General features: G+C 47.8%; 1 protein-coding gene and 1 long non-coding RNA gene across 2 annotated transcripts in view; one reads left to right on the plus strand and one right to left on the minus strand.

Moving 5' to 3' along the window:
- SCD5 (stearoyl-CoA desaturase 5) overlaps nt 1-26,314 on the minus strand; it is an 82,724-nt gene extending 56,410 nt beyond the window's left edge. Inside the window, exon 1 of the mRNA XM_048847854.2 lies at nt 25,607-26,314. Coding sequence (XP_048703811.1) covers nt 25,607-25,835 — 229 coding nt within the window. The 5' untranslated portion in view covers nt 25,836-26,314. The remainder of the gene's footprint in view (nt 1-25,606) is intronic.
- On the plus strand, nt 21,726-23,786 carry LOC125635769 (uncharacterized). The gene is made up of 3 exons (XR_007356369.2): nt 21,726-21,881; nt 22,208-22,333; nt 23,430-23,786. It is a non-coding gene; the product is annotated as an uncharacterized LOC125635769 (long non-coding RNA).
- Nucleotides 26,315-26,800: the final 486 nt, after the last annotated feature.

Genomic DNA, 26,800 nt, shown 5'->3' on the forward strand with positions numbered 1-26,800 from the left:
ATCGGTCCCTAAATCCTGATGCCCAGCTTCCTACTGAAGCACCTTGCGCGTTCGCCCCTCCCTGTGCAGCTCATGATCGGACACTGAGTTCAATTCTCAAAACCCTGCAATGCACTCAGAGGACAGTGCTGTCTATGGTTGGCGCACAGGCACAGAAGGGAGGGCACCTGTGTTTACTCCCATCTTGGCCACTGAATCTGTGCGACCTTGGTCAAGTTACTGAACTTCAACCTCTCTGCTTCCCCAGCCGCTAAATGGAGATCGTAATATTATATACACACCTACCTAGCATTGGAGTTGCAAGGGTTAATGAGTGCTTTGAGATCCTCTGGTTGAAAATAAAGACTCCAAAGCGTAATTTAATGCGCAGTTTGAATGCTCAGGTGGCTGTTCCTCACACAGGGTGGAAATACCTGCTTGTGTGGGGTCTTGTGTCGCAGTGCTAACACTAGGGGGCACTGCAACACACGTGCACAGTGTGAGTTTTAATTCCTGCTGGACAACTTCAGAAGAATGAAAGTGATGACTAGCTAACACCTAAAGTGCATACAACACCGTTTATCCCAAATAATAATAATACTACCTAGTTCTTACAGAGCACCTTTCCTCCATAGACCTCAAAGCACTTTACACCAGAGGTCAGGATCATTATCCCCACGTCACAAATGGGGAAACTGAGGCACAAAGCGATTTGCCCAGGGTCACCCAGCATGGCAGTGGCAAAGCTGTGAATAGAACCCGGGTCTCCTGAGTACCAGCCTCGTGCTCCACCCATGAGGCAAGACTGCCGAAAAGGATCTCAACACACTGTAAAGACTAGGTGAGATTTTGTGCGGTACCACCTTCAAGGCCCAGTACAAAACTGGCAGCCTGAGCACATACCTGCCAGTTCCATGGGACTTTTCATACCAATTATTTATAAATATGCAAAATAGCCCATTAAAATCATCTGGATATTTGCACATAATTTGTATGTGGCCATAAACTTAAAGGTCAATATTCTGCCCCAAACAGTTGCGGGGTCAGGGCACAGAGCTGCCCAAAACCTGGCAGCTGTAGAAGATGGCTAGGGAGGGGGAGGGCACTGTCAGGGGAGGAAGGGGAAGCTGGGTTTGTGGGGGGGTGTCTGGGCAAAAGATGGGTGTTGTTGGGGTGGGGGTTGCTGGATGGAGCGGGTGCGTGGAGGTGGCTGGGGGAAGCTGGGTTTGTGGGGGTGTACAGGATGTGTGAAGGGGAGGAGATTAAACAAAATCGGTGGCTGAGGGAAGCAACAAATAGCTCCTGGGGGCGGGGGTGAGGCTGGACAGTACCTAGGGTTGGTAGTAGGGTAGCTTGGTGGAGGAAATGGAGACAGTGGCGTTTGTGGGAGGCTGGTGGGTGAAGTGTCTCTGGGCTGGGCGCAGGCTGGCAGGTTTCTGGAGCCAGTACAGGCCGTGTCCCTATTGCCTCCTCCACTAGCTGCTGCTCACTTACTCCTGCCAGCTGCATTTTCCCTGCTCAGAGCCGGCAGGGGGAGCAGACAGACAGAGGGGGAGCAGGTGCCACAACGGCCTCTGGCAGCAGAGCCCCACAGCTCTAGTAGCCCATTCCTGCAGCCCAGCTCAATGTGGGACATCGAGTCTGGGTGCTGGGAATGCGTGAGTGGTGGCCTGGACATGTGACCCTGGCATGCCTGCAGGGATGGGGAGGACAAAGGCAGCTTTGGGCCCTCTCAACTCTGGGCTGCTTTAGAGATCAAAATGGCCTCTAGACATCTAAGTTACAGCAGCACCATCCTGAGCGGCCTATGGGCAGGAGCACCACCCAGAATCCCCACTCTGCTAGTTGCCCTGGGCCTTTTCCCCCCTGTTCTCAGCATGGCCCCCAGCTTACAGAAGCCCAATGCAATGCCTAGGCTCAGGAAATCTCCCCTTCCCCCCGCCTGCTGGGTGGCTTTTACAGCTCCCTTATGTCACTGCAGCAGCATATACCCACTGGAGCACCAACACAGTTCTGCAAAGTCCCACTCATGAGCAATATGCAAAATTCCTCCCTCGCTTGGTAAGTCAGTTTTTGAAAAAAATATTCAATTTTTTTTTCCTAGGCAGTCATCATGATAAAGGGCAGACAAGTCCTTTTTCTAGCTAGACCAGTACACTTTTGGAACAGTTTCACAGGACTGCAACACCTGGGTTTTACTGGAAGTCTCACCTCCAAATGATGACAGGCCCCACAGTGCTTGGCTTATGAGATCTGATGCGTTCACAGCCCCAGGCAGTACAGCTGCAGGCTAGATTGCATAAAGGTATTTACATTTTTACCAGCACTGTAGGACTCTAATCATTCATTTGAACTGCTAACGCCTCAAGCATTTCAAGGATCAGGAGGGGAGATCCCATGGGCATACGATAACAGATAGAGCAGCTATTTATTTCGCTTCTTATGAATGAAAAAGTTCTTGATACATGTATGACCATAAAAGATTATCTTCCAGCTCTGAATGATGATTTGAAAAAAAGTCAGACGCAGAAGTTACACGTCACCTGTAATGACAAAAGCTACATCATCTGTAACCTTTTACACAAGAGGCCAACTGAACGCAACGTTAGTGCTGTTCTAGGCAGAAATCGTTCCTGTGCTTTACTTTGTTTTGATGGACAGCTGCAACGGCAATTCGTGCATGAGTTTAATAAGAAATTTTAATTTTTTTCAGTTCTAGGAGCTATAGATGGAACTATATAGGTGTCTTGAGTAAACCTCAGTACGATGAATCATTTCAAGAGATTTGTGCCTTAATCACAAGACCATCCTTCCCCACCATTTATGAGAAGCCTAGGTCGTTACACATGTAAATGGTAGGGATGCAATCATTTGAATCTGTAAACACCAGTTTTAGTGTGAAAACGGGGGGGGGGGGGTTGTGTGTACATTGTTGTAGATTCACCTGTTGACATATTGCCTCTACTCACAGAGCCAGGGCAAAATTGCTTGCCCATGAGTTTTGAAAATCTCGTCTGTAAAGTTCTTGCTTTTGAATCAGGCTAGAAGAGTTGTATTAAAATTGACTTTTCCAAGGACAAAACAGCATCTCCAAGGTGATGGAGACAACCATATCTTCATTTTGAGCAATTTTTATACCCAAAATTAGGATTTCTTTTTCTAAATTCAAGGGCAGGGTAACCTGTATCCCCCTCAAAAATAAGCTTCTAGACTTTGGGGGTGGGGGGGGGAGTTTATGGCTCATGAAATGTACAGGACTATTTGACCCAGGTGGAGGCAAGAATGGGCTTTTCAGAAGTGCTCAGTATTGGCCTAACTCTGCTCCTGCTGAAGACAATGGAGTGTTTTACCATGGACTTTACTGACGGCAGAGTTAGGCAAACTGTGAATGCTTTTGAAGCTCTCCGTTGACTTTCTTGGGAGCAGAGTTAAGCCAGCATTTTTGAAAATCCACCCAAAATGTACTGACTGAGATCAAACACCAAGTTAGTAGCAGAGCCAAGACTAGAACCTAGATCTCCTCTACTCAAGTCTGATACCCCACCTGCAGCACCAAGCTACCTCCCTCCAGGCTTGTTCTGGCTGGACAGCTCTGGAGCGTGAAACCCTCTACCTGAAGAACAGGTGCACAATGGGTAATATAGTGCAAGCTTCTCCACCCTGTCCTACCAATAAGCCTCACCCACTGACCAGGAAGTAGCCGTTCTTTAGGTGGTATTGGGTAGTTCAGTCTCCAGGCCCCATTTAGTGTTTGGTTTGCTGCTGAAATTGCTGGGGAAAAAAAAAATCAAGTGGGTACTAGTTAACATGGTGATTCATGTGATGTACACATCTTTATTTCACATAAGCCATTGCACAGCCACCAAAGAACAGCAAACATTGCTATCAAAGTGACTTTGGACTGAGTTCAGACTAGCAACCAAGAGGCAAAAGGCATTCTATCCTATTTAGCACCCCCTCACTCCCACCTCCTTCCCATGTTTCAAAGGAAAAAGCATATTTGTTTGCAGGCCAAATGCATGACATCTCAGAACGAAATCGACTGAATCTAAAAGGAGACCTCAAAATTCTTTGAAAAGCTCTAAATTAAGCTCTGAGAGATGGAAGTCACAAGCACATCAAAGCAAAACGAGAAGCAGAGTTTCAGACAACAACAGAAGAGGACTCTCCAGCAATTCCTCACCACCACCTCCTTACCATCCTGGGAAGAATTCCAAAGAGAAGCAATCACACGCTTCTTCTACCCCAACAATCACCAGCTAAATGAAATAGAACAGTCTCAGTCTCTGCGCACACAAGCTTTCTGGGATGGTCCACAGATCAAAGCCTTTTGGTTGCACATATATAAAAGCTTCTGGCAACTCCCCAGGGCAGGAATAGTAAGATGTCTTAAGTTGAAGACGAGTCATGATTCTAAATTCATAAAGCCAAATGGGGAAAAATCACGGGGACAGAATATTTTCAGTATCCACTGGTTTGGGTTCCTTCTCCACTTTGAAAGAAAATTCCAGGATCTGGGAAGGTGACTTCTGCACCTACTTCTGCATTCCCTGCTGAAAAGGCCCTATGGGAAATGGACACTGGTGCCCAGTTCTAGGGCCAACTCACGTCTTCCACTCAAGAGTCTCGGAGATTTTCATGGGAGTTGGGTGCTTAACTCCCTTAGTCCCCTTTGAAAAGCCCAGCCTTAATAAATACCTACATTTCGCAACACTCATGGAATAAAAACTCATGCCACTGTCCCTAAGGAGGGATGATATTACTTCCCATTTTCCAGACAGGTCAACTTTGACACAGAGGGCCAGATTCTAATCTCAGTTACTACAGTGCAAATCCAAACTAATTCCACTGAAGTCAGTGGAGATGCTCCATATTTCCACCAGCATACCTGGCATCAGAAACTGGCCCAGATGCCGTTAGCGACATACCAAAGGTCCCACAGGAAGCTAGGGACAGAGGCAGAAACCGAATCTTCCTGATCTCTCGATCTCTCTTTTTTTTTTTTTTTTTGAAGGCTAAACCACACTGGCAACTGGAATTTGCTCCAACAAGTTGAACAATTTAAGGATTTTTGAGGTTACAAAAAGCAAGGCATGACAATTTCCTAATTTCTCTGAAGTTTCCAATGTTCCCTTCTCTCAGTTCAGTAAATAACATTTCATCACATCACTGAAAACACACAGGACACAGATTTTACTGACTCCCCTGTGGGCAACCGCACTTGTCCTTAATCAGTGGTAAAACACCACAGTGACAAGTGCTTTATAAATGCCGATAGATAGGTGAATTAGGTCTTGATACTGGCTCATGCCACGAGCAGTTTTCAAGGGCAGAAGGAAAGACAGTCTTGTGGTTAAGGCATTAGACTGGGACTGTGGAGACCCGCATTTAATTCCCAGCTCTACTAAGGCCTCCGTTTGTGACCTTGGACAAGTAACTTAATATACCTGGTGATTTCAGGCATAATTCTGCATTGCTGTGCTCCATGTGACGTATTTGTGAACGTCCCGCTTGCTTTGCATGGGTGCGAATGACTACATAAGGTGGAGGACCCTGGAGAACCAGTTCTATATATGTAAAAAACATTACTTCTTATGTCTGTCTTGTCTTTGTAGACTGTAAGCCTTCCTGGGCAGGGATTGTCTCTTACTAGGTCTAGGTGCAGTGCCTAGCACTACCGTAATCTACTAGGGAAAAATAGAGGTTGGTCTCCAGCCATTATTAGCTTGCCCAGTGCCCCTTGCTCCAGCTTATTTATTTAAAATAGGTGTCTTTGTACACAAATGAAATTTGTAACAAACAAACAAAAACCCCCACCAAAACCAATCCTGGAAAATACACACCCACACACAATCACACACTCTTGAAGTTGCTAAGTGACGACCATCTACCACATCATATACAGAACCCAAGCGCTTCACAACAAGGAAGTGACTCGTTAAAGGAATTATCAAGCTGACACTAGTCACATGATAAATAGAAACACAATGGACTAGAGTCTGTGCTGCATCTTCTGACAGGTGCAGTGCAGAAGGCTAACGGGGGCAGGGGGCGAGGGGTCGCTTTACACCACCTTTGTGCCACATGGATTACGCCTGCACCAAGGACGAACACAGGCCCCTCCTTGCCAACAGCTGCTCTGATTTACAGAAGGCTCCCTATGGCTGCCCATGGGCTGCTCCTCCACCCCTGCCCCCCTCAGCACATGCCCTTCCACATCTGACTCCATCCCTGGCATATATCCTGGAGTGGACCATGCTGGGGCGTGTATGAGCCAAGGTGTGGTGCAGAATCTGCCCAGTCATGCTGATCTGTTGTCACTTAGCAACCTAACTGGTTTTTTGTTTTGTTTTTTTAATTCAGGGGTTTTAGGTTTTGAACTATTTTTATGTCTAACAATATAGCACCCAAGTCCTTCCCTCTGTAGGAGGATCCCACACCTAAAACCTGTAAGCCTACCTGTGTATTTTATGTACATACTGCATTTAACTCCCTCGGAAACAGAGCCAACAGTTCAAAAAGTCAGCACTAAGCTGCTTATTCTCATCATCATGGAGAACTTCTGACACAAATGGGGTCTCCCACTTCTCCATCCTTTTGTCCCTTTATCCTAACAGACAAACTCAGCGCAATCTTGCTCATAAAAAATTGAAACTGCAGCCTTTCACCCAGAGCTGAATGTGTATCAAGCACAGCCTATGGTAAATTACACTGAGCAATCCCATGTAAGAAGATCAGAGAACAGAAGAACTCTTTTGTCTTAAACATAAAAGCCAGCCCACAGAAGCAGAGAAAGCTGAAACAGTGAGTGCCGGAGTTAAGTTTGCAGCATGGTTTCAGATATAAACCCATTGTCCCTTGCTCATAACTTTCTGAAGCACTCCTCTTTGAGATAAAATTGTCAAAGCTTGGCTCCTGGTGCACTGCAGTGCGTTATGTGTGGGTGCATGGCTCACTGAAGGATCAGGACCTTGGACTCCGCCAACTGGTGAATTTTAATTTTTTGGGGGCAGAAAATTTTAGCATATGATGTTCAGCCATCTCTGTACACAGAATGCAGGAATGGGCCCAGTTTTGCATGCATAGTAAAAGACACCAGCCAGCCTATGACTGACTTAAGCACATGCTTAAGTCTAATCTATAGTTCAGCAGGGGCCTGATCCAAAGCCAAGTGCAGACAATGGGAGTCTTCAGTGGGCTTTGGATCAGGCCCCAAAACACTGATGTACCTGCTTGACTTTAACTAAATGCTTTCGTTCCATTGACTTCAACGGAGCAGGAGCAGGCCGACGATAAGAAGTATATACTACAGTGAAGGCAACTGATTTAAACTTGTGTAACCCTTCTGCCCATCAGAGTTGGCAGCAACAAGGGCCGGGTTCAGTATCTAGGGGTTCCATTCCAATACACAATGCAAAACTGGCTCGAGCCCCCACCTAGTGACCTGGGACAAATATATACCACCCCTGCTGGGTGCCTCTAAGAGGCAATACTTCCCCTCTCACAAGCACAGAGTCTGAGTGTAGCAAAAGCCTTTTAATAACAGAGAGAAACAATGTGGCATTATGTTGGGGAAACACCACCAACAGGATTCATAACACAACCCAAAAGCAAAAAACCCACCCCAAGCAATTTGGGGTGTGTCCTTTCCCTTTGGTTCTTGAGTCCAGCAACCCAAAGTCACCCAAAGTCCCAAAAGTCCAACAACCCAAAAGTCTCTGTCCTGGTCAGTGCAGCACCAGAGCTTGAAAGTTTATCTGCAGAGTTTTACCTCCCAATCTGGGTGGAGATGCGGGGGGAGTTTAAGGGGCACCTTACGTGGTCCAAAGCCGATTGCCCCACCTCCCCATGGGGCTCCGCTCCGCCAGCCGTGCCCCATGAGCCGCTCCAGCCATCCCACAAACTGCTCCGCTCCACCAGCCGTCCCACGAGCTGCTCCAGCCGTCCCACGAGCCGCTCTGCTCTGCCAGCTGTCCCACAAACTGCTCCACAGTATATCTTCAGGCTCCCCCACTACTTAACACAACACTCAGTGATTTCAGCTCTTAGTAAGTTTAGCTCTTTTGTGATTTCAGCCTGTAGTAGGGGAGCCTCAGTGCTGGTGCACCATTGGCCCAAAGTGAATTCAGTTCAGCAGCCTGTAACTAGACTCCTAATGGAACCAAAATTAGCTCTGATATTCCACAGTGGAGGAAGTGCAATTAGCATGTAAGGCCCTCACCAGGGGGCCCGTACCACCAGGTATAACTTAGATAATATTTTTACTTCACAGTCCAAGAGACACAGACAAGGTTTTCATCTCAAGACCAAAAGACAAAAAACATCAAGACACCTAATCATGGCCTTTGATAAATATCCCCTCAATTCACTGAGTTTTGGAACCCATGTCCCTTGCCTAGCAAGTGCTACTTAGTTGATGGCGAGTCCCTCCATTATAACAAAAGGCCAAGTACAGTTCCACTGTCCTTGATTCACATAATCAGGATAATTACAATTTATTCTTCCTGCCCCAATAACAGAGAAACTGGGGATCCCACAGCAACCAAAGTGACCATTTGGGCAGCTGTGGGCTCATGCTAGGCGGGGTGGGTGTGCCTATGCAAATGAGATCAGCCCCTGAAGTTCTTTTCCACAACTTGCCACAACTCACCACCAGATGTCAGGGTGGAGCTCATCCTGACTCTGCTTATACTTGTGTTTAATTTTTTTAAAAAATATCATAATTTTCCATACTGAGAGCCAAATGAGCGCTTGGAAGAAGTTACAACAAATCCAGTAGAGTTGGCTCCACCCCACCTCCCTTGAAGCTGCTCTCCATGTAGGGTGCACCTCCTCCATCCCAAAAATGACTTCCCTTCCCTTGAAACAGTTCCTTTCATTGGCGAGGGATACCCCTTTATCCTCAGTATGGCTCATTCTCCCTGAGACAACTTTATAAGTGGGGAGTGCGGGAGAGACACACTGCACATCATGAAATGGCTTCCCAAATAGCTCAGTGCATAGATGACTCTCTCCACTCCCACTCGGCTCTCCTTTCCAAAAAGTGGGTAGATGGGTGACTGTTTTTTCTTAACTGTAAAAACCTCATGATTTTAAAGCAGGATGTGCTCCAACTCCTCACTCAATAACAACTCACCTGAGCATTCACACCCCAGTGATTCTGAGACTCTTCTTAACTCCCTAATTCCCTAGAGAGACAAGATGGGGAAGGGAACATCTTTTATTGGACCAACTTCCTTTGGTGAGAGAGACAAGCTTTCCATCCACACAGAGCTCTCGTTCTTCTGTGTGGCTCAAGAAAGCTTGTCTCTCACCAACAGAAGTTGGTTCAATAAAAGATATTACTCTGGCACCCCAATATTCACCACTGTCATGTAATTAGGATATGTTTTGCACAAAGTATGCCTCGTGAGGTATCATTCTAAAAGTGTTGATCGGCTAGAGATTAATATCTCGTTGGATGGTGTGTACTATCGGCATCTGGGAAGTTACGAAGTTTGGCTATCATGTATGTGTTACTGAAACATGTCACGAGGTTGAAAACATCCACAAGCCGCCTTTCAGGTACAACAGTAAAAAGGCTAAACAATGTGAATGGCTGATTGAGGAAATGCACACAAGCACAAGGATTTCCCCAGGAACTGTGTACAATAGAAACCTCTCAGAGATCGCACTACACAATGGGAACTGTTTGACCCAGGTTGCAGTGAAAGAGCTTTCCAGCAAGTTGGAAGAACATATAAAAGAGGGAAAATGACATCATTATGGGACCTCACTCTCCCTACAACCACACACCTGGAAACACCTGAGGAATAAAGACTGAACTGGGGGAAGTGATGGTCCCAGGCTAACAGGATTTCTAGCCCATGTATGAAACCTGGGAATCCCAAGCTGCAAAGCCAAAGCCGCTTGTGCCTTAAGAATCTGCCAGTCTGTTTATCACTCAGGGTGAGAATTTGCTAATTCATATCCTACCTATCTAGTATGTTAAACTCAGTTTGCATTTTTGTTTATTCGCTAGGTAATCTGCTTTGATCTGTTTGCTATCACTTATAATCACTTAAAATCTATCTTTTTGTAGTTAATAAACTTATTTTATGTTTTAATCCAAATCAGTGTGCATTTGATTAAGGTGTCTGGGGAAAATCTCAGCTTGGTTTCCACAAGCGTGCATGGTCCTCTTCACATTGAGGGAGAGGCAGATCAGGTATTAAACCCACATACTGGCCATATTTGACCAGGGCAGGACAGTACTGCTCTGGAGTCCTAGGCTGAGATGCTGGTGCTTAGGAAGCCTGCCTGTAAGTGCAGCTGGGTGTGTCCCTGCCTGTGTGAATGCTGGGGAAAGTGCAAGCTTGGAGGGCTTTGCAACTTGTCACAGCAGCACAGTGAGAGAGGGAGCCCAGGCTGGTGGGTCAGGGAATTCAGTGGTACTCCAGTTCCAGGTGGTACCCCGGGGAGAACCCATCACAATTACCTCACCCACCCTGTCTCTCTAATATCCTGGGATCGACATGGCTACAACTACAGTGTGTGGAACGGCAGAGAGGCAGGTTTCGAAGTGCTGTGTAACCAGGATAGTATTAGGGGCCGGGGTGGGGACTCACAAGCTAAATCTGGAAGTGAAGACCACTGACTAGGCAATTGGCCAGTCATTCATTCCAGGAAAGTTCCTTTGATTACTGACTCCATCTAATTTAATTCTGGCCCATTTACAAGCAACATCTGCAAGGTCGGTTATCTGAGGACGGATGGAAAGTGCCCCTTGTTCTAGGATTCCTTTTGTTATTAAGGTTGAGGCTCACTTGGAAAACTAAAATAGAATATAGATTTCCTGATGCCAGCATCTGACAAATATGCTTCTCTTTCATATCCGTCCTGGCGCTGTAAAGCTCTCTGTGATATCCGCTCTGATGCTGTGCTTTAGCTCTCAGGCAGCTACATTAACTTGGTGTGTGCTGGCCAACATGCCTTGGGTAGGTGGGACAGAACGCAGGCCAGGTGCTGCCTCGTGTAGCAGAGTCATGTTGACTTGCCAACTTTCCAGTGGAGCAGGGCATTATACAGTTAGCCCGGATGGTAAAAAATAAAATCTACTGATTGATGTTATAATTAAAGATGAGCAATTCGTTGCAATGTTAATTACAAGTGCAATTGTAATTGCAGGGAAGGAAGCTCCAGCACCAGTGCTGAATCCTATTGATTGAAGCAGACTTTTTACATCCCAGTGCTTTGGATGTAGTGGAGGGTAGGCAGCTATTTCCTCCCCCGCAGCATCTGCAAAGTCTAGAAAAGCAGCACAGCTCCAAGCAGCAGGCAGCCTGAATCCACACTGCCTCCACCTGGCGGAGGAGTCAAATATTGCTCCATTTACCATTAGCTGCATGAGAATCTGCTTAATGTGGATAGAGCCGGGTAAAAATACACCCTCTTCTCTGGCTGTGAGTCCCTTTCCAGTCTCACTGCTGGAGGTTCGAGGTACAGGGAATAAGCTTTGGTCAACTCACCCTGCCCCTCATAGCTGGTCAAAGCCAGCGGGGAGAACTTGGGTCCATTATTGATGGGAATTGTTCATGCCTCTTTCCATGAGGGCCACCTGCCTACCATCTTAAAGCAAAAGTGATGGTTAAACCCTTGCTTAAGGGACCACCTCTCGACAGTCCTGACTATTTGCAGCCTCTCTCAATCTTTGCCTCTTTCAGGAAGGTTATTGGGAGTTGGTGGAGAACCACCACCGCTGCACCTACTCTACTGTGTGCTGCCTCTCGCTCTGTTGTTAGCACCTGCTGTGGTACGGAAATGGACAGAAGGCCAAGGCTGATATTATTAGATTTCTCAGCAGCCTTTGGGGCTGTTGACATTACTGAGCCTCTCTTTGAGAACACCTGCTTAATATCACCAAGAAAGAGATGTGCTCTGGTGGTGTAAACACAGTCCTAGGAGACAGGATCGCCCCACCTGGGATACTGCTTTCCTCTCTGGTCTGAGACAACTCACTTAACCGTTTTGCCTCAGTTTCCCCATCTGTAAGATGAGGTATAATAATATCTACTTACCCACTTTACAGTGGTGTTGAAGCTTAATTAGCAAGTGTATGAAAAGCCTATAAAAGTGCCCAAATATTGATACTTGTAACTGGCTGAGGGCACATTTAATGTGCCTCAGGTTTCAGTGGGTAGCCACTAAGTCAAAATGGAGGAGACTCACATGACACCCAGCCATCCCCAGATTCCATTTTGGAGCAGCGAAAACATTTTAAAAACGATCAGTCTCCTTTTTAACCTTGAAAGAGGCACTTTGTCTGCAAGGGTCTACCACAGAACCACATGCCACCGAGCTACCACCAGCTGAGCATGTCTAGTCACACATCACTAAGAGTGCTGGGGAGGAGTCTCAATGCTGCTTGCCAAGCAGGAAGCACCGTCCATTGAGTGGATGAATTAGTTGATGGGCAACAGCGGCTGGGGCACCTAAATTTGTGGGAAGCAAGATTTAAAGAAGGAAAAAGCAAAAAGTCACCATCTCTTCTCTTGCTGTTATAACAATGAGCTCTCTTCCCGCCCTTCCTTTTCTTGCATCATTTAATTACCTTCCCTTGTTTTCCTGCAGAAGCACAGCTAAGAAGGGTTCTGTACATGCCGCAGCATCTGGGGTCAGGGGATTTGTGAAGAGGAAAGGAGGGGGCAGAACACTGAACCGCAAGGCTTGCAGACTAATTATCCCCTGGCCCCACACACACAACTACCTATTGCAGCGCTGCTTCCCATCTTTTAGTGTCAATAAAGCCTGAAGTGTTGAGTCACAAAGGCGAGGTTCAATATCACATCACCCGCAGCTCCCTGAGCTGCTCTTTTTCTCGGGTCTCCTCCACTAGATCTTTGGCAGGGAGAGGGAGAAAGAGAGTGAGCGTGCACACTCTGGGGGAGGCCTAGAATGTTACTGTCCAGCTGCTGCTGTCCCTACTCTCTAAGGGGGGGGGGGGTGAAAGGTGTTTGAGAGATTGGTGTTTGGGCTCCAGGGGAAGGAGCTGAGATTCTCAGAACTGCAGCCAGCTCAGTGGGCACATGGCGGGCACTTGCCATGCCCCCCTTCTCAGAACTGCAAAAGAAAAGCGCCATACTGTGGACCGACGTCCTCGCTGCAGGAGGATGTTTGCTGTTGGATCTGTGGGGCTGCAGGATTATTAGCGAATGTGTTCCTCCCCTCCTGCTCATTGCCAAGAGGATATGATCTTTAAACGACACTTCCAAAGGAAAACAAATCATTGTGTGCACTTTGGTGTTTCTTTATGACGGAGGAAGGCCTCAAAGGCTTGGCTGGGTTCTTTTGAAGTTATTTCTGCTCATTTTTTACATTAGAAGCTCAGAGCTTGCCTGCCCGGTTTTTACTGCAAGAATCTGTGGATCACTAAAGAGCCAGGCAGACTGTGAGGGACCTTGCAAGTGAAAACTGATAAGAGGCATGATCCCAAACCCACAGAAATCAATGGAAAGATTCCTATCGACTTCAGTGGGCTTCGAATCAGGTACTAGCTGAGAGGGGAAGTGATTTCATTCATACTGTTGAAAACCCATTTCCAACATCTGTCCAAGCTGCACTTGGCACAGGACCAGAGGTCACGGGCAAAGATGGCTTCATGGTCTTATCTCTTTTTTGCTTACTGTGCGTGGGGGTCCCAGCTACATTGGGAGGTGGGCATTCCAGTGTGAGAGAGGTTTAGAATCACTGGTCTAGATGGCCTATAGTAATAGATTATTCCGTCCCTAACTTTAGGGTTCTCATTTCCCCAAACGCTACCCACAGGGATAAAACCAATATGGAGACCTATGAAATTACACACACATGGGGTTTGATCTTGCTCCTGTTAACAAAAAGAGCTTTGCTATTGATTAGAGGGGGAGCAGGAGCAGGCCTTATATCTGTGCGTGTTTGTTAGGCAAAGAGCTGTCACACAGACTTTCGAACTAGACAAAGGTTGAGAAAAACCTAAGTAGTCCTAGTTGTGGGCAAAATTCAGCCCTGGCATAACAGACACTATGGAACTGTGCCCACTTATCACAGGGATGAATTTGGCCCCTTAGTTTTCAGGTTTCAGTTGGCTTCTCTGCTGAGCTCTCGTAGAGATTAGGCCTTTGCAGGCTTTAGTAGTCAAGAAAATTGTGTGGCCCTGGATCAGTCTAGTCTGTGAATAATGAGGTTTGCCTTGTGATATGCTTGTAAGTGCACATCCTCACTTCAGGGCCTGACGTAGTATTGCGGGGGACTTCACCTCTCATACACACCTTGGTGGCCACTTCCTTTGCCCTGCGATGGCCAGCCCACATCTTCTCCCACCCCCCGCCCTGGGTCTCCGGGGCTCAGCTCTCTGGCCAAATCACATAACAGTTCCCTCCCCTTGCAGGGTAACTAAAGGTTCCACATAAAGTTCTTCTGCCCTTCTCAGGCTTGATTGAAATCCTCTGCTTCCTAGCCCCTGCAGAGATTTTCTTGAACCATTTCTTCCCCAGCCGGATTCCCCCACTGCTTCCCAGCAACTCCAGGAATGTAGCTCTGAGGAGCCCACTGCTCACTATGAGCCCTATCTCACAGTCCCCAGGAGCCTACCCTGCCCTGCTCCCTGACTCAGCCTGACTCCCCTTGTTTCTCTCTCTAGAGTTCTCTTCCTTCTACTGCCTTTGCATCTCTGTTTCAGCAGTGCTCTTGCTGCTCCACCACCACAGCTGGGCTCAGCCTTTCTAATTAAGTCCCATTACATCCAGCAGGGCTCACTAATTAACCCTTCTGTTGCCAGCTCATCCTTGAGGCTGAGGGATACCTGCCAAATCATGGGCAAGACTGAGCCTAGCTTGGCTCAGAGGGCCAGTCTGCTAGCCCAGGACAATGCTAAGAGATCATGACTGCTTTTAATCAACACTGATTATTGCAGTGGCGTCAGTGACCCTTCTGGGACCTGACTGACAGGAGAAGACCTGCACTGAGACTAAGGGCTGGTCTACACTGAACAGTTACATCGGCATAGCTACGTCTATCAGAGAAGCGAAAAATCCGCACCCCTCAGAGACATAATTAAGCCGACATAACCTTTGGTGTGGACAGCACTAAGTCATCAGAAGAATTCTTCCATCAACCTAGCTGGCCTATCTCGGGATTAACTACAGTGATGGGAGAACCCCTGCGGTTGCTATAGTGAGTGTCTACACCAGGGGTCGGCAGCCTTCGGCACGTGGCCCATCAGGGTAATCTGCTGGCGAGCTGCAAGACATTGTGTTTACATTGACCATCCGCAGGCACGGCCCCCCGTAGCTCCCAGTAGCATCCCAGTTCCCGGCCAATGGGAGCTGCAGGAAGCAGCGCGGGCCACAAGCACGTGCTGGCCGGCGCTTCCTACAGCTCCCATTGGCCGGGAACGGTCAACGTAAATGGTCAATGTAAACAAAATTTCTTGCGGCCCGCCAGCAGATTACTCTGATGGGCCACGTGCCGAAGGTTGCTGACCCTTGGTCTACACTGAGGTACTGCAGGTGTGCTGCTGTAGCGTTTTACGTGTAGATGCAACCTAAGTTCGATTAAACCCTCCTAGTGTACATTTCTGAAGGGTGTGGATAAGTCCTTAAAGTACTATCAGCAGAAAGCATTTGTCACCAGTCCCCTGCCCTCGAGCATGCCTGAAACCCAAAAGCCTGTACAACGGTCATTTGGATCACTTTGCACCGATGGAACCCTGGTAAGATCTTTTTGCAGTGACAGTTAGGGTGATGCGGAGGGAGGTTTAGCCAAGTCCCTGTTAAATTGCCATTCTTCACAGACAGAAAGGATTTAAGGTCCTATGTTAGGACTGAGGGGATTTGGGTTAAGCTCTCAGTTCAGGCACAGGTCTTCTGTGACTTTGGACAAATCAATTATCTCCCGAGACTTCAGATCCACATCTGTAAAATAGAAATATTTCTTCTCTCGTCCCCCATTGTGTGTCTTGTCTATTTAGATTGTCCCATCCCCCTAGAGTTTACAATCTCTTACTCTGGATATGTTCAGCATCTAGTGTTACAGGAGTGCTCAAAGTCAAAACATACATATACTGTATAAAGAAAAGGAGGACTTGTGGCACCTTAGAGACTAACCAATTTATTTGAGCATAAGCTTTCGTGAGTTACAGCTCACTTCATCGGATAGTTGGTCGATAAAATGCCAGTAGATGGCACTGAAGAATACACAGCATAGTTCCTGGGTTTTATCAGACCAATACAATACAGCTCGTTGTTGTGCACGGCAAATTGTTTTGTCTCTGCAGCTCTTTACATGGAGTACTATCGGGGCCATATCTTGGTTATGGCCTCTAGGCACTATTCTAATACAAATAATAATGCTGCAGTTATTTTAATCTGTTTTATAGACAGATCCAAGCAACAGTTTGGCTGCAGACCTGAACTTTCTCAGAGTTCAACAGTGCTCAGCTACTGGGTTTTGGCTCAGATACTGTTGGGCACGATCACCAGTGAGGCTGAACTCCCAGGCCTGGTCTGCACTGAAAACTTAGATCAACCTAGTTACATCACTCGGGGCTGTGAAAAATGTCACACTCTATGCAACGTAGTTAGGTAGACCTAACCCCCACTCAGCTAGGTTGATGGAGGAATTCTTCCGCCAACTAACTACCACTTCTGAAGGGGGTGGATTTACTACAGTGATGGAAAAACCCCTTTGTGGTGGAGCAGCGCTTGTAGTGTAGACAGAGCCCCAGGCAGCCCAGACTTGAAGTGCACAAGGAGAGCTGGGTGGGAAGGCCTAGTAATGGCATAGGCCCTGCTTACAGCGCGTGCTATCCATCCATCCCTTTCAAGAGCACGAACATGCCTCCTAAATATTGTTAAAACAAAAGCCACCTCCCACCTACACAGGCATTATGATGACAGCGGGGTTAGTCTAACGATTCTGGGGTCTAACTACAGAAATAATCACTTGGGCCAAAGTCCAGTTGGCCAGGAAACATTCTTGTGCTGAAAGCTGTTCGGAGTCTGGCACATCCTTAATTGTAAGAAGGGTGCTTGTCTGCCTGCTAGAGCTGCGAGAGGACTGAAGATGGAAGATTTTAGTATCAGCAACCCCAAGTGTTCAAAAATCATGAGTCAGTTGCCCACCCTCCCATGAGATTAACTTAATTATGAGGTTTCAACAATAATAAATGTTGGGTTCTCTTTATTAGGTTTCTGGTTTTTAAGGTTGCAGAGTGCACTCAGGTCACATTCCTAAGCTTCTCTCCTTAACTGAAAGGGCTAAAACTGACTTTTAAAAAGAAATTAAAGCTGAGATTCTTATTAATCACATGACTCCAGGAGCTGGGGCTTTAAGTAAAACACCAGATATGGTGAGTGTCCCCATAAAAATGTGAGTGTTGGCAACACTGGATTTTGGAGTGAGAGAGACCCCCAGCTCTCTCTCTTTCTTGGAGATTTTAAATTTGTTCTTATTTTGTTGTTTTCCTTAAATTAAAATAAAAAGCACATAGATGGAACTGTATGGAAAACATAAAAGACAACTGATTGCACACAACAAAGAGCTCAGAGAGAGAAGGACCAATGAAAAGGTCTGTTGGTTAAGAAAATGACAATAGGCACCCTTGCCAGTAATAGAAATATGGGAAGGGTTCCAGTTCAATGACGAGTTGCTTCCATACTCACGTTCAGAGACACACTGGTATTTTCCCGCCAATGGGAGTGCAAAGAAGTGGCTGGGGAGGGAGGTTTTCTAACCCTGGTGGGAAGCAGGGCACGTGTCGCGCACAGAAGTCAGAAGCAGAGCAGCCTCCACCATGCTGCCGTCTGGATTTCAGGGGTGGTTTACATACGCAGCTTTGAGCAGGGCTGAGACAGAACGACTAACAGCACACCATCCTATTTCACACCAGGGGAGTCCCTCCTGTTTTCAGGAGCTGGTGCTGGGAATGGGTCCTCAGGCTGCTGCTCCCTGTTTTCTGCTCCTGCTGGGAGAGTGAAGCTCCCCTCCCATCCTAATCTGCTTTATTGCTGCTTTTATTTTCCCATTCTTTGCTCCGCTGATTCACTTCACTGGGAGAGCTGGGCACGAATCCTCATGCATCAAACTGAGAGTGCTCCCCCCGCCATTACCTGGGGAAGTTCTCAGGAGATGAAACCGGGGAGACTGGAGCTGTCTCCATCAGCATAGCCATTCTCAGGTAGGCAAAACAGACCCATGAAGGTGCTATTCAGAGGCCATGTGAAAGGTAAAACTCATACCATAGCTAAGGATAAACTCGGTTTACAAGTTCTTTGGGTTGGAGCCCCCGTTTCTATATGCTTTACACAGACATTGACTGTCATGGGCAGGATCCCGTCTGGTGCCACAGTCCTCCCCGCACTAGACGGGGCAGGAAGGGGCTGGTGGGGGCAGTGGCTTGCATGCTGCATCCCTTGAAAGGGTAGTGCAGATTCTCCTCCCTCAGTGCACTCCCTGGCTCAGCCACCCAGAAAGTCTCTGGATAGCCCTCCTGCATCCCCTCTCCTGCCCCTGTGAGCTGTGGTTTACAAGCCACAATAAAGCTCTCTAGGTGCTGGTCAAAGCAGGGGAAGGGGAAGTACAGATGATCCTAAGTAAACAACTGACACTGGCTTGTCCTTGGCCTAATTTTTCCATTGTCTATTATGTGCAGCTGGATGCATTTCAGTAAGTTACCAATGGAAACGAATCCTGCTGAGTGTTCATTTTGGCTGTAACTGCTGTTTTCTAGGTAGCATGGTGGCCCTCCTTCATCTCTGCTTAGCATGAAGCGGTGACTCACTGATTAACAAGTTAATTGGGAGCAGTGGGAAGCGGATCAGTAGGGGGGCTGGGAGGGAAATCCCAGCCTGTATTGGGAGAGAAGTGGCAGCCCCAGACCACACAGGGAGAGACTGGCTGCATATGGATGTTGCAGGGGAAGGGAACGTAGAAAACAAACAAACCAACCAATGGTATGGAAAACTCTCTGCTTGTGAGACAGCATTAGGAACGTGTCCCACACTAGTGCTGGCCACTGGGGAGTCACAGCTCTGCATACCTCTTACTGCAGTCGCTCCCTGAGGTGTTACATGCACTTTGGACATCATTTACAAAGTGCCTTGGGATGACTTCCTGGGGGGACACAGGAAGACCGCTACAGGCAGTTACCTCTCTGAGGTGCACAGATTCCACTCGCCTGACTTCTCCCTCCAGGGATTTATACCACTCCCACCACCAGAGTATCCAACCACCTCTTACTTAACCTGCTTGTTGTCACTACACCTGTGTGAGGCAGCACTGCCGTATTATCCCCATATTACAGATGGGGAAGTGAGGCACAGACAGACTCATGGTCACACTTTCAAAGGAGCTCAACGTCCAACCTAAAAAAATCTGGCCACTTCTTTTGGTGCCTAGCTGGGAGCTGAGCTTTGTCAAAACTCCAGCCTGAAGTGACTTGCCTCAGGTCACGTGTGAAGTCTGTGGCAGAGGAAGGAATTGAACCCAGCTGTCCTGATAACCAGGAGAACCACATCATCCTCCTGCTCAACCGCTCAGGGATTCACTGTGGGTTGTAGGCTCCTTCTCTTTCAGGGGAAAGACAGGCCCTTAGAAAGAGTCCACCTACGTGGTGACTGTCATCTTTTAATGAAGCAAAAAGGCTTCCCGTCGAGTTGGGCCTGAATTGCAAAGCTCACATCCAAATCCAGCTCCAAACTATCCTGAAGCTTGGAGAAGTGGCAATTTGGTTCTGGCTCCTCTAGTTGCAATCATACAGCACAGCAGGGACGTTTGGCCTGGAAACCTGAGCGTGTGAGGTAGCTGGAGGGCCCTATTCTGCCATCCTTGCTCCACGTGTCTGGAAGATGTTTGACCAGCACGACCCAGGGTCTCTCTCTTATAAGGATTACATTGACTGCTGACATGTTCTAGGAGAGCTCATTGTTCCCCATGCTCCACGCACCTGCAGTTCTCTCATAGCACCATGAAAGCTAGACATACTTTGTTTAAGCAAACGTGGCTACCTCGGGCCCAAAGAGAATGCTCTTATCTCTTCTTTGCTTTTTTAAAAACCCTGACTCGTGAAGCCCCCAAAGTATTCACTCACTCAATCAGTGCAAATTTGTGTCCCTATTACTGTCACTGTGGTCTTCCTCCCCTGCTCCCCACTGCATTCCAGATCTACTTGTCATGCCTTGCGTCTCTTTAGATTGTAAGCTCTTTGGATCAGGGTCTGTCTTCCTTTTTATTTAAAAAAAAAAAAACATTAGTACAGCACCTAGCACAGAGGGGGCTCAATCCTGAGTGGGATCTCTGGGTCCTACTATGATACAAATATTAATTTGGTTGTGATTCATTATTCATAATAATACAGAAGAGATTCCTCTGAAGATGAGGGGGAAATGTTGGATGGACAGAGTTCTTTTCTCACATGCTTCTGTCAGCTCTTGGCTCCAGTGTTCTGCTCTCCCTACATCATTCTTTGTCAACATAAATGGGGATTTGGTTTCCATAAGGAGAGCAGAATTTCTTAAATGAGATCTTAGTGCAGGTGTGACAGCAACATTTAGTCTTAGGGTTGCAAACTGTGTTCTGAATTCAGATGGACTTGGAAATATGTCCATGTTGGATGGAGTCACTGGCTGGAAAAAAGGAGAGGTGGAGGAGTGAAGGAGGACTTCCAACCACTTCTAAAAGCCTTCCACATGCACCTTCCTACTACCCAGCTAAAACCCTCTACCCACAACCTTTCCTGTGCATAGCACATGCCCTGGGTCTTCATTTTAACAGCCTTCTCCCCATAAGGCCCTAGCCCTTCATAGCTTCCTCTACATCAGAACAGAAAACCCACACACCCTCTAAACTGGTACAGCAGAATGTGGAGGATGAGAAGGTCATACCCCAGTTCATTGAGATATTATCTGACACATGTACCAAGCCTTGCTACCCTTCACCAGATGTCTAGCTAAGGTACTTGTATGGCCTCCATTACCCTAGTATCTGAGCATGTCACTGTCTTTAATTGTTTACCCCCACAACGTCCGTGGGAGACAGGGCAGTGCTATTAGCCCCATTGTACAGATGGGGAACAGAGGCTCAGTGACTTGGCCAAGTTCACACAGGGAGTCTGTGGCAGGGCAGGGACTTTAACCTTCGGTAGACCAGACTTGACGTCCATGATATTTCTAAGATTTGGAAAGAAGAAGAAAAGAGGAGGAAAACAAAGCTTAAAAAGAGCTTCCCAGCCCTTCTTTACACACCACAGAGGAACAAATGAAGGATGCAACCAAAATCAATTGCAGGTCACCTTTAGCACTTTTGACAGCAAACCAAAATACTAGCTAGTCAGCTCCTTGGGACAGGGACCGTCTTTTGGTACTGTGATAACACAATGAGGTCCTGAATCCAGGACTGGGGCTCCTAGGTGCTCTCACAATACAAATAAATAATAATTTCTCCCTTAGCTCAAACACCCCACAGACGTGTAGCCCTTATGAAAAATGAGACCTTCATTCAGCTGCCAGCAGTAGTGAGGATTTTATCTCCTTGACTAGCCCATAGGCGGCCAGGTAGGCACTCACTCCATCCACATATAAGGCAGAACCTCAAACACTCAATCTATTCTTTTCTTTTAGCCTCCTCTCAATGGAGGAGATGGGAGGGACAAGATAAAGGAAGCTATATGTTAGGTTCTCTTTCCTAGTTCAAACCTTTGCTTTCTCCTTCTCATCATGGCCAGCTACAGAACAGACAAGAGAAGCCATCCCGTCTCCTCCTTTATTTTCTCATTGCTTGGCTCTTACAACTCTTGTCTGGTTTTCAAATCTCCCCTCTCCTTACGCTGTGTGCAGCATTCCCAGAAAGATACAGCAGGGGGTGGTTTTCTAAACCCTCCCAAAATAGAAAAGGTAGGTATCTACATTGCAGCAAAAGGGAGGGAGGGAGGGAGGGAGAAACAAACCTGTTTTCCACATGGATTTTAATAGAGATCAGCCCTTTCGCTCATCATATTTTTCCTCCACTTAAAAAAGGGCAGAAAAAAAGAAAAAATTATCAAAGAAAGTAATGGATGTAATTGAAAAAAGTGGCTCCGTTCTGTTTCTACAGCAACTGAAATCCCAGGAATTATGCTAGCGGTATTGTCTAAGGCATGATCACATTGTTACAGAACAAAAGACTGGGAGATTTTATGAACAATTAGAGCAGATTCTTTTCCCTTTTGAACTTTCGACAGCTCTGCAAAGCCTGACTCTGAAACACATTTGATTCCAAAAAGCTGATGGAACAGCAGCTGAAATAACCCAGGCTGTCTTCGTCATTTCCACTTGGGGAGAATGGGGAAACTCCCTTGGCTAAGCAGGTAACGCATGCTCTGGCTGTGTCATGGAAGGGTTTGATCTACTTCTGCAGCAGGCGAGGTCTACGTCCAACAGTGCTAGCGTGGGCTTTTGATTTAGATTTGATATATCCTCCAGTCTCAAAACACAACCACCTCTGGAAAGAGCAGGGCCAGCCATGAAAATGCCCATTTAGAGACTTTGGAAATGTTGCAGAGGGAAGAATAATCTGACTAAACCCAACCCTCTGGGAATTATTAAAAGGAAGCGGGGGGGAGGGGGATTGCAATCAATGGTAATCAAGGCCACAGACAGCTGACTCAGCACAGAAACCACAAACGGGTGTCCTAGGTAACAGAGACATAATGAGGCTGCTATGGATTTGTGAGGGATACAGAATCTGTCTTTGAAAGACACAAGCACGGAGAACACCTTCATCTAGAAAGCTTTATATGCGTCAGTGATGCTGTCCTCTGCTAGCAGCGCTCAGTCTCGGCCTGGGATATAGGCCACCTCCTGTGAACCCTGGAGGGGACGGGGGTGTTTCTTTTAAAAGACATAGGACTAACAAGGCCTCTTTGCTGTGTATCCTTTGAACCAATGCTCTGCTGATGGAGCTGGCAGTCCTGGCACCACTTCAGTGGGCAGGTTTTGGGATAATGGATCTGAAGTAGAGATGGGTTACACTGACAAAAAGCCCTCAGGTCAGGTTCAGTACAGCCGAACCCTCCCCTGCCCCAGCCCTCTCTTCCCTCTATTGAAATGCGTGGTTGGGGACAGGGAGGCCTCTATTTAGCGTCTACACTGCAATTAGACACCCGCTGCTGGCCCGTGCCAGCTGACTCGGGCTCAAGGGCTCGGAGCTGTCTAACTGTGCTGTAGACGTTCAGACTCGGGCTGGAGCTCGGGCTCTAGGACTTGCAAGGGGGAGTGTCCCAGAGCTCGGGCTGCAGCCCAAGCCCAAACATCTACACCACAATTAAATTAGAGCCCCTTAGCCCGAGCCTGTTGGCACAGGCCAGCCGCAGGCGTCTAATTGCAATGTAGACATACCCTGAGAGCCTTCAGACAGCTTGTGTGACGCTCACTGGGGTGGTGTGTGTGTCTTGCTCCCTGCAGCACGTGACCTTTGCTGGGATCTGAGTGGTTAGAAACAGAAAAGGACTATCAGAGCATCAAATACTCATCCCTCCCCTACCTGCGTATGAGGTGAGTGCAAGCACCTCCTCTCCAGAAGGAGGTGCCAGACATTGAACAAATACTACACTTGACTTGTTTTCATCTCCTTTTATTGTCCTGCCAGCCCAAGTGCTCTCAGGAGGCTGAAATCTCTCTACCACTGCTCTTAAAAGCAAACATGGAATTCAGGAAGGAAACAGAGCAACTTCTAATGAACACGGTCTGGATCTAGAGCCTTTATCACCCCCTCCACCTCCCTCCTGCCTGTACCATCCCATGCCACTCCGGCTCACACACTTGTGGCTTTCAAGTAGCACAATCATTTATTTTAAGGCAGAGGAGTAAAAAGCTAGAGCTGGCAAGTGGGAGCCAGGAGACCTGCATTCCACTCCCTCCTCTGCCACTCGCTCTCAGTGTGACAACCTCCCCATGCCTCAGTTTCCCCTTCTGTAGCTCTGGGCTAACAGCGTGCTTAGAGATGCTCTGATGAGAGGTTGGATGGAAGTGCAACGAGCCCTTATAATTGTCATTAAGGAACGCAGCGAGCATCAGCATAGCAGTGAATATATACGTGGGGGTGGGGAGGGAGAAGGTTGGGAACCGGAGCGCCCTGGAATTTAGCACCATTCCCTGCATACCATGTGTTATGCAGGCCAGCATGTCAACACACAGCTCCCCCAAACCAAACAGGGAGTGGAAGGGCCCTTGAATAACTCTCCACATTCCCAGCATGCACTGACTCTCTACATCTTTACTTATGGGCCTTGTCCTGGGTGGCGTCAAACCCCTTCATCTCCCACCAGATTCAGCGGCACTTGTGGGAAGCATCAGCAGCAAGTCTCGTGTGTGTTGCAGGGGGCTGGACGCTTGGCTGCAGCACGAGCATTTTGGGATTGTGCATTGGCCCCTAATGGGCTTTCTAAAAACAAACAAAACCCAGTGAAGTCCCCCGCGCAGAGGGGTCGACCTGCACCCACGCACTTAGCAGGGGCTGTGTCCTTTGTCTCAGCTAAACCTTGGGGAAAGGGGCTAACAGAAGTGGCTATGCTGACGTACCCATCAGAGTGCATGCAGTTAGGCCGGTTGTAAATCCCGACGCGCAGGAACGAAGATGATTTGGGACGAGTTGCACGAGCCTCAGCATTTCCCGGGCTGCAGCCCTAAGTCATGGCTGCCCCCCAAAGTCCCTGGTGCATGCCACAATGCCCCAGCCGGAGCTGGGGAAAAGGAGCAGAGAGCCCTGTTCAGCATATCTCCAGCAGGTTTACTTTATGCCAGGGGCACATATGACAGACACACCTGGGGGATTCTTCGGTTAGTGACTCTAGGGATATGTAAGCAGGCAAATAGCATCTACACGTACCAGGCATTAAAAGGGGGAAGAGGCTGGCAGGAGGACTGGGGGGTGGGGTGGGGGAAGTGGAGCCCGTAAGGAGAAAAAGTAACAACAGCCTGGACTGTATATAAAACAAAGAATTAAGAGTGGGAAGCATTTTAGGCTGCTGGCGTCTGATCCTGCTAGGTACTGAGTGCCCCCAACTCCCACTGACTTCAGTGCAGGTGTGGGGAGCTCAGCCCCTCACAAGATCAGGCCCTTAGGTAAGATTTCATCTCCCCCTCTCCCTTCCATACCCAGTTGTTTCATTGAGAATACTGTGAGCTGTTGGTTCAGAAATGAGTCAAAATTACCAGGATCTGGGAGACAGGGACAGGGACTAGACAAGACCATCTCCTATGGGAAGGTGCTTAAAAACAGCCAATTGATGTCCTCATCGGTTGAGAGGGATGAAGTTTCTAATCTGTTTCGGTTTTCCCACCCCCCCTCCAGCTGATCCTGTTGCTCCTGGGAAAAGTACAGGGTGGTTTATCATCCTTTTGCCCTAGGGTGCAAATCATGCAGCAGAGGAGCTGAACGGCATGATTCAAGCTGAAGGAGGACTTTGAAACATTAGGCTCCAATGTGCGACTTCCCTCCCCCCCCCCTCTAGTTTTAAAGAACAGTCGCGAACACAGGACTAATCCAGCCTTCAGAAAACAGAAGCAACCCCCCGGCCCAAGAAAGGAGAGGTCTCCTACAAAGGGATAACAAAGCAGACCCCGATTGTCGGGGAACTCACCCCAGATCAAAGTAAGCAGCTGGGCCTTGGGAATGAGGCAGAGGGAGTACACAGCTCCGATGTGAAGCAGTGTCATTAGGACGACATTCCTCCAGACAATCTGCTGGCTATAGCTGGCATTCCCTTCGCTGCTCTCGGCTTTTGATCCTAACGGGCTTTCTTCTCTCCCATCACAGAAGGGGGTCCTTTTCTCTCCAGCCACTGCACAGTTGGCTCCTGGGCCCGGCATAGCTGAGGAAGCAAGGTCTGAGTGTGCCTATGCGCCCAAGCTTGTGCGGTGCCCCACGGACCAGGGTCTGAGAGCGGCTACCAGTCTGACAGCGAAGGTGAGTAGTTGCTTGCTTGGAGGGTTGATGATTTATTTGTTGTAACGGACGAGGATTGTTCTTCTTTTTAGGTTGGGGATTTTTTCCCCTGCCTTCTTTCCCCTTCAGACCAGGTTTAAATAAACCCTACGAATGCAAGTCCTGGAGCACAGCATCTGTTGCTAGCATCTCATCCATGATGCTCCTGCTGTGCCAGAACTGAACTCCGCACAGCAACAGAGGGAAGAAAAAAAAGGGGGGGAGGGAAAGAGAAAAAAGAGAGTGAAAGACAGACCTGCATAGCTACAGCCAATCAGAATTACATGTGGGGCTCTACAAGAGAGCTGCTCTGGCCGCTGGTGCCACATATTGGCTAGACTGAATATTCCCCCCCACGCAAACAGAATGCAAACACTGAGAGGGAGAGAGGGAATTGAATCCAAAGCGGTGGCCAGATGCAACTAGCCCTCCCCCAAGGCAGCCAAGCTTTTGTGAGGTTGCTGAGCCCTCTCAATTGCCCCTGGGTGGGTGGGGGGAAAACCCCTCCATGCACCAAATCAGTCTGCACTCATTCAGTACAACTGTGCCTGCTTAATATCAATTGATGTCAAAGGACATATAATTTAACGTCAGTTGAAAATCCCTGCTCTAAACAGGACTGAGGGCCCAATCTGGCTCCCACTGGAAAATCAGGTCCCTTAATGATAATTACTGCACATGGTAACACAGGGAGAGGGCAGTTTTTCAGTGGATTGAACTGTTGAGTGATCTATTTGCAGCCTTGCTGCTTGCTATGAATGTACAGTAACCAGACGGTTAACAATGTTACGGGCAATCTGCTGATAAACGGGCCTCCACCTTTACCCTTGGTGTAAACTCACTGTAAAAA

This window comes from Caretta caretta, chromosome 4 (assembly GCF_965140235.1).
Source record: "Caretta caretta isolate rCarCar2 chromosome 4, rCarCar1.hap1, whole genome shotgun sequence".
NCBI classification, from domain to species: domain Eukaryota; kingdom Metazoa; phylum Chordata; order Testudines; family Cheloniidae; genus Caretta; species Caretta caretta.